Source organism: Mesocricetus auratus, unplaced genomic scaffold (assembly GCF_017639785.1).
Source record: "Mesocricetus auratus isolate SY011 unplaced genomic scaffold, BCM_Maur_2.0 Super-Scaffold_100022, whole genome shotgun sequence".
Classification (NCBI taxonomy): domain Eukaryota; kingdom Metazoa; phylum Chordata; class Mammalia; order Rodentia; family Cricetidae; genus Mesocricetus; species Mesocricetus auratus.
Genome location: NW_024429203.1, coordinates 18,757,765 through 18,765,694, shown reverse-complemented (window position 1 = coordinate 18,765,694; position 7,930 = coordinate 18,757,765). Strand labels below are relative to the sequence as shown.

At 39.4% G+C, this 7,930-nt stretch overlaps 1 protein-coding gene across 2 annotated transcripts; it reads right to left on the bottom strand.

Annotated features, from left to right (window-relative positions):
- Positions 1 to 2,127: 2,127 nt before the first annotated feature.
- On the bottom strand, positions 2,128 to 4,709 carry Tmem225 (transmembrane protein 225). Of its 2 annotated transcripts, none has more exons than XM_005069390.2 (4): positions 4,338 to 4,709; positions 3,633 to 3,779; positions 3,247 to 3,381; positions 2,128 to 2,588 (listed from the first exon to the last, which is right to left on the bottom strand). In XM_005069390.2, the coding sequence occupies exons 1-4, from the start codon at positions 4,516 to 4,518 to the stop codon at positions 2,359 to 2,361; spliced, it is 693 nt and encodes a 230-aa protein (XP_005069447.1). In that variant the 5' UTR covers positions 4,519 to 4,709; the 3' UTR covers positions 2,128 to 2,358. The 2 variants fall into 2 exon arrangements, with proteins under 2 accessions (XP_005069447.1, XP_040586174.1); XM_040730240.1 differs by having other exon boundaries at positions 2,129 to 2,588; positions 3,633 to 3,707.
- Positions 4,710 to 7,930: the final 3,221 nt, after the last annotated feature.

Below are 7,930 nucleotides of genomic sequence, written 5' to 3'. Positions count from 1 at the left end.
GCATTTGGTTCTTATACAAGGACTAGGTCTCTCCCATAACAGATTCTCAGATTCCGGTTTTTTTCCCTCAAGAGTTTTAGTCTAGATTTTATTCCTCTAATCTGCAGCAATTTGGCATTATCCTCAGCTGTTCCCACCAGCTGCTCTTATTTCTATCATTCATTATGTGGCCGGTTTGCAGGAAACAGCTGCTTGCTCCCGCCACCACCAGTCTCTTTCTGGCTCTGTGTTCTTTTGGTTTGTTTCCATGCGTAATGACAATGAGTTTATTAACACACCCCTTCAGCGTGCTCCAGACTCAAACACTAATTACAAATTTATACTATTCACACCATATTGATGTTCATGGATACAAGGATACATGTGTAAGATTTAGAGATCTGTGTCATTCATACACTGTGGCCACACCTGAGGGGATTCCCTTGCCTCCATTTTATGGAAAGCTGTCCTTTGCTAGATGTCTTTTGTTGCATGAGCTTGAGTCTGTTCAAAACCTGATGCCCTTCCACTGTGAAACTTGACAATAAATTGCTGCTGAATACTTAAAGTTTGCAAAAGCCCTCCTCAACAAATTTACTTTATCAAGGAAATAACCTATAAATTATAAAAGTATAATTGCTTATTTATGTACAGTACTTTTTGCTCAAAATTTCAAAATTTAACCCTAAGGCAGAAACCAACAGAGAGATGCCTGGGACCCATAAGGCTAAGTTCTTTGTTTTGTGACCAGCTGTCTACATCAGTTGCAGTCTGTCTCTTGAGTCCATGGAGGACACGGGCAGAGAAACAATGTTGCTCATTATTGAACTTGAAGCATAACCTCAATGCATTCCTTTTTTGATGATTTGAGTGAAACCAAGACTCTTTCTATTAGAGGAGGTACTTCCATGACTGGAGGCAATTTAGAGTCACATTTGTTCCAGAATCTTACTCTTCTAATGGCATGAAGAAACCAAGGGGAAGCCTCTTAAGGAAAGAGTGTTTGTACCCCAGACCAAGAGCCTCTAGCCTATAATAAGTAGAAAGTGACAACAATGAGCAGTGCTCAGAGGCTAAACAACTTGTTTCAAACACACCTATATAGAGTCACTGTTTTACCCTACTGTTGATAGCCTGATTTTTAAATAGCTAGAGAGATTATGAGAGTATAAAAGTATGAGATCTATTTGAGAGACCCTGTAAGAACAAATTGGGTAACACAAGGTGGTTGCTTAGTCAATTGGTTGCTGTTGCAGAACACAAGGAGAAACACACTGATACTTTCTCCACAAAACTTCTCAAGAAATTTGTCTAAAAATGCATGTATAAATATGTATTATGAATACACATTCATATATATTTATGATAGGGCATTCAAATTATTCATGGTATATCATGAAACTACTCATTCTAGAAGTAACTCTATTACATTAAGATTTGCCTTATAGTCTCACAAATTTAACCTTGCTAACAAACATTGATGTAACTAGTGATCAATGGAGTATAAAATGGCCCCAAACAGTTTGGTGCTTATCTCAGAACATTCAGTATCTCCATAAATATGGAGATGCTCTAGTTACCTGGATGAAGCCTGCCTTTAACACAGACGAGCATCTTTAGCAATGTTCATTTATTTCATGCTTACAAGCTTACTCTAACAGAAAATGCTACCATCATTGACCTATTATGTGATGTTGCCACATTACTATAGGAAAACTGAATAGATACTGTTTCACAGAGGTGAAAAACTTCCTCTGGTTTCTCCTCCTGGTCTTTTCCTAGCTTATGTTTGCAACTGTGTCCTACAGCTATACTATTTCTTCAAACACTTAGAAAGTCAGACATCATTTACCCAGAAGCATTGAAGTAGAAATGAGAACATGATGTAAAATCACCCACAAGGCATCCTGAATAATGTTCTATTATGGGAAACAAAGATGAAATTAGGAAAATGTCTAGAGGAATATCAGTTTGAATTGAAAATCTTCCAGCAGAAATAGTGGACATAATGTTAAAATTTTATAAAGTGGAGTGATGTATCCACAGGTGTTTAACATGGTGCTTTGTCTTCCCATCAATGTTCAAAATATTACACAGAAAAACAAACAAGTATTCCATACTGTTATAGAATTAACAGTGCAACAAACACTATTTATTTAAAGTTTTTGTATTAGTAACCAATATAGAGGAAAGTAATTGTTTACCAGACCAAGATTTAAAAAGTGACATTTTCCGAATCTTTTCATTGACCTCAATGAAGTCATAATGCCATACACAGATGAAATAATTGGACACACACACACACACACAGACAGACAGACAGACAGAGCTGCTTTCATGGCAATGGGCAGGAAGCACTGAACTGTACAGATTGTTAAGTCATAGAGCCCAGGTTACACGGCGTGCTTGGACATGTGGCTTGTTCATGTTACCCTCCTTTGAGGATATGGAGTGTACATGGACAATGCTTCGAGGCATTGTGGTTCTCTCTGGAAGTGAAATAACTTGGATTGAACTCCCAGACAACCTTCTTCCTCTAATTTCTCCATGTGGTATACAGAATCTCATGCAGGCACATCTGTTTGTGCACTGTATGAAACAGAAGATACCTAGGGACAGAGAAATAGGAGAGCAGGGTTAGTGTAACATGAAGAGGTATGGGACCACTTCCTCCTAAACCCTTAGAAGACTCTCACCACTGAGCCCTGTGAATGCTTCCCAACTACTATCTGGAGCCATCCTGGAGAAGAATGATGTAGTCAGAGGGAGTGGAATTGTCTACAGTAATTTCAGTGATTCTCAGCTCCCTGTGGGGGGTTCATTCTGGAAGAAGATGTACTTCTACATGGGTTCTGTGGGGAGGTGCAATTCTTATAAACATTTCAGGAGAAGGGGACCTCTTGTTTTGGTGGGTCTTTATAGTATCAGATCTGATGCTGGCTGTCTTGTAACTGCTTTGGCACCATTGTGTTTTCCTTGGCTCCCTGGTTCTCACTAACATAAGTGGCCCTTGTTCTCAGTCACTATCCTTGGTGGTGACCTTCATGGTTTATCTCTGCCTTAAAGTTGGAAAGGCACTAAAAGTACTGAAAAGGAGAAGAAAAGTAGTGCTCTTGGAGGCAGGGATAGCCTACCGCACCCAATTTCAGCTTTCTGCTTCTAAGAATTGTATTTAGATAGTCTAGGTGACTTTTTCATTATTTCATACTTCTTTCTGTGCAGACTGACTGATTCCTCTCTCTCTTCTAGGGCCCTGGGGATACTCACCACAAGTAAAAAGGAATGCGATGGCTAAGTAGGAAGTGAAAACGATCCACTTGATCTTATAATGAACAAAGTATGTACGTTGACCTTTATTTAGCTTGTAATGATACATAGTGATTGCACAGAACATGAGGCAACCTAGTGTCCAAAAGAACAAATTTTTTTCTCAAGAACGTTAAATTCGTTACCATCACTCACCTTATTTCCCAACCTCTGCCTTCTAGCACAGCTATTTTATAGAGTGACTGTAAGTTAGTGGTAGATCTAATTCAGAAACAATATATACCCTTGAATCATAGAATTGGGAAGGCTAGCTATTTAAAGATTACAGAAGGGACACAACAAGACCATTGCTACTTTCATCTATATCAGTGGAGCCAAGAAGTTACCTGTGAAGAAACTCAGGAAGCCAATAAAGAGGTGCATACACTTATTTTGAGAAATCATATAGGTGAACTGCAGACCTAAGATCAAATTGAGATATATGGAAACGTTGAGACACATCATCATCATACCCCTGATTGTCTTCAGGCTCTCTGTTGGGAAGCAGAAGCTGCACTGAGAGAAAGATACTTCTTCCACACTCATTTACACAATTGTCTAGGTCAAACATTCATGGTGGCCTAGAAATCTCAGAATACAAGAGAAAAGGAGTAAAGAATGAAGAGGCAGCGTACTTGAGATAATGGAGCAAACCAGAAGAAACTTAGTGTCTTTAAAAGTTTTTTCTTTTTTATAACTTATAGGTTAAGTACCTTACTCCACCCATCCTCTTCTAGGGATGCTAAAATCCATTTACATTTTGGTCAGTCATTTTTTTTAACCCTTCATGTCCAGTTGTGCTGATTACCCTACTGCTACTTCCGAGGTTTATCAACAGTTCAGTGCTTAAACCAATGAGCTCCTAATATTTTCTCCCAAAATCTAAATGGTAAATTTTTAGTTTCCCTCCACTACATTGTGTATGTAAATGGGATTACTGTTGCCTGAGAAAGTTGCTTCCTGGAATAATGGGCAAGTTGATTAGATGATGAAAGTCAAGGAACCATGAAAATTTCCTCTCTACCCATCACTTTCCATAGTACAGTTCTGACCTTCAGGCCATAAAGTAGGGCAGCAACCCAGCCACGGGCTGTGGGTAATCTTATCCTTTCTCACTTTAGGAATCAGTTCCACCCAGTTTTCCATGATGAGTCCAACTATCATCATGACTATGGCCCCAGAGGAGAAGACTATGTTGACAGCCTGGATAATCCTGGGTTGGATGTGCATCATTGTCGATGAAAATCTCTACCCGAGAATACCACCAATGTCTCCTACGTCTTTTCTCGGATCAGACACAAGATGAAGGGTAGAATCTCAATTTTCATTGACTGGGGAGGCGCTGCCAAAGACTTCAGTGGTGGGAGGTGCTGATGTAACCTGTAGAGCGCGAGAGATAACTCCCTCCCTTTACCATTCTAATATAAAGGGCAGGCTGTTGTCAGAGCAACAAACTGTCATAGAATCCTCTGTCTGTTGGTTTGACCCTTGACCTTGGGACATAAGGCATCAGAGCAACCAAGCTATGCAAAAGTTCTTTGAGAGAGCTATAATGTGGCAAGGTCTGATATAGGAAGAGATATTAGAAACAAACTCTAAGGCTTTTGACAGGTATAGCTAACGAAGTTCCATATTGCAATCACAATGATGGGTGCTGAGGATAGTTGACACTGGGTGAAGTTAGTGAGGAGGAGAATCCTTAGGTATCTTGGATAAGTGCTCAGTTAGTTGCCACCATAAAAAGGAATGGTCATTAGAAATTTTGGATATGTTATAGAAACTCAGGTCTTCAATGTGGTTTCTCAAAGAAACCTATTTAATTAGGCTTCTAGGGAGACTAAAGCTCTGAAACTCAAAAAGAAAAAAATGTTCTGGTACACTGGGTTACTTCAGTCCACTATCTTCCATAAGGCATAAGAATCATTTCTTGTCAGAATTGCCTTTGTATTGTGTCAGAAAAAACATGGTCCAGAGTCCTTGGGGAGAAGAAAACCATAGTATGCACTAGGTTTGGATCCAGAGGGATGTTTGAAAACTCTGTAAATGCTTTTTGCTGGGAGCTAAGAAGAAAACTGTCTCCAAATACTTTTCCTTCTATTCTTCCCTTTTATTGAAAATGTTCTTCTCTCATTGACTATATCCTGATTATAGTTTCACTGCCTCTACTCATCCCAGTTACCTCCCATTTTCCTCCCCTCAGAATTCACTCCCTTAAGATGAAGGAAAATCTATTGTATTAAAGTTGGACACAGCAACCCAACAGGAGGAAAAGAGTTCTAAGAGCAGGCACAGGATTCAAAGACCCACTTGTTCTCACAGTCAGGAGGCCCATAAAAATTCCAATCTAGTAGCTGTCATATGAATGCAGCAGACCTGGTGTAGACCCATGTTGGCTCTCACCCACACAACTTTCCCTCTATTTTTTTTTTTATCACAGGATACTTTTTTGGGTCCAAAAAGAGCTTCTTTAATTGCTTCAAATATATTGTTTTCTCTCCAGATATCAAATGATATTAATGTATTTCCCTTATAGTTTTAATTTTGAAAAGGTAACACTTGAGAATAGATTTTGTCCTACAAGTAAGGCTTTATGGTTAAGAGAGCAGACTTAGTATCTGAAGTTCAAATCTTGGCTGTACTACTCAGAAACGATGCTGTCTTAGAGGTAATGGTTTGTTATGACAAGGATTTTATAACAAATATTCTACATCAAAAAGACTTCCCATGTAGCACACTTGAGGGAATGTCTGACAAATGGTCAATGATACCTCAGCAATTGCCACCATGTTCCCTTGGGTTCTTTAAGAGAGGCAGTATACTGGGAAGTACTCCAGGGAAGCACCTATGTGGCTTTTAAGGGAAGAGGGTCTGAGCAGAATTTGAATGGAAATGTAGTTGCAATAGATGAAACTTATGGTACCAGGAACTCTGTAAACAGAGTTTAATTGGCCATTCTAACAGAAGCCTAGAAGACAGTGTTTAGAGTAATGTGGACTCTGGAGGCGGGGCACAAGACATTTCAAAGAGGAACAGTGTCAGAAACTGGGCTAGAGCTAACAGTTTGGCTTAGAACCTGGAAGCTTCCTGCCTGTGTCATTAGAACTTACCTTAACCCAAAGTAAAAAGCAATGTCCTAATTTCTTTGGTGGAGGACATTTTAAGACTGCGTAATTTTGAATATGTGGATTGTTTATTCCTGATAACTCTTATGCAGGTCATATTGAAAAAGAATAAGTGGGACACAGGACTATAAAATGCACAGTTTGGAGAGAAAAAGAGATTAAAAAAATGTTGCAGCCAAGGCATGTACTGAAAGAGAGACTATAAGTGTTAAAATGATTTCTGCCATTAAGGAGAGGCTTCATATTCTATATTAAAACAACAGAAAGGGTTCTCAGGACAAGACCCTCATCTAGCTAAGTTTTCAACTTTTTTTTCTGGTTTAGAAAGCAACTGCATACAAAACTGCTGCTAAGTCAGTTCAAGTGGGAGCGAGTTCATTCCAAGCTGGTGGCTGAATTTGGCAGTATGGTATGCCTTTCAAGGCACAGAAAAATGCAAGATTGAAGGAGTCATGGATTCTTTCTCCATGGTTTAATAGCTACTGAGGCTAGGTAATATGCTGCAGTGTTGGAGTCATGGCAAGAAGGGCCTAGGAAGCCATTGATTGAAACTGTGAAAGTGAGGTCTGATTTTGGCAGAGACCCTCACCCCATCCCAAGTTACTAGAGATGTAAAAGATATAAGATATCTTCCAAGGAAAGATGTGTAAAGGTAGTAGGATCAGCCTAAGATAGAGGCAGTCAGAAAATGTTAAAGGTTGCAAAGTTGGACAAGTGGAGTAAATCTAAACTTTGAAACTAAAGTCCTAGATGTTACATGTGGGGCTATACGCCCTTTTGTTTGCTGGGTTTCAGTTTTGTTTTGGTTCAATATTTCCCTCCACTCATTTCTTTTGGAATGGGAATTGCAATTCTGTGGCACTTTATAATGAAAGTTTATAATTAAAAAAAGAAGTGTAGAGGTGAGTCTCAGTTAAGAAATTGCCTTGAGTCTCACAGACTTTAGGCTTTTAAACAGTATTGAAATTGATAGAGATGGGTCTTTTAAAGTGGGCTACATGCATTCGTCATTGCTGCATGACCATGAGCCTGTGGGTGGCAGGGAGTGGAATGTGGTGGTTTAACTGAGAAATGTCCTCCACTGGCACATGCGTTTGAACATTAGGTCATCAGGTGGTGGTGCTGTCTGGGGAAAGCTATGGAACCTTTAAGAGGTTCATCTTTGAGAGTTATAGCTTTGCCTCCCTTTCAGTGGTCTCTCTACTTTGTCTGTGTGCTTGAGGATGCGGTCTTTCAACTTCCAGCTCTGGCCACATACTGCCATGCTACTCCCATTATTATGAACTCTCCCTCTGCTACCACAAGTCAAAAACCAATTCTTTCTTGCACAAATTGCTTCTGGTCATAACAGAAAAAAACAATCAATATAGAGCCTATAAGGCATAAAATTGACAAGAAGCCTAGGGATGTCTTTTAAAACTGAGGAGTGTATGTCATCATACAGTGACATGAAGATTGTGACCAATAGTAGAGTGAATTCTGAAGAATGTCCGCATTTATGAAAAACTGAAGAATGTCTGCAT

Coding starts and splice junctions, on each gene's coding strand:
- Tmem225 (XM_005069390.2), bottom strand. CDS start 4,518: ATGATGCACATCCAACCCAGGATTATCCAGGCTGTCAACATAGTCTTC. Junction 3,382..3,632: donor CTTCCTGAGTTTCTTCACAG/GTAACTTCTTGG, acceptor TTTGGACACTAG/GTTGCCTCATGTTCTGTGCA. Junction 2,589..3,246: donor CGCATTCCTTTTTACTTGTG/GTGAGTATCCCC, acceptor CTCTGTCCCTAG/GTATCTTCTGTTTCATACAG.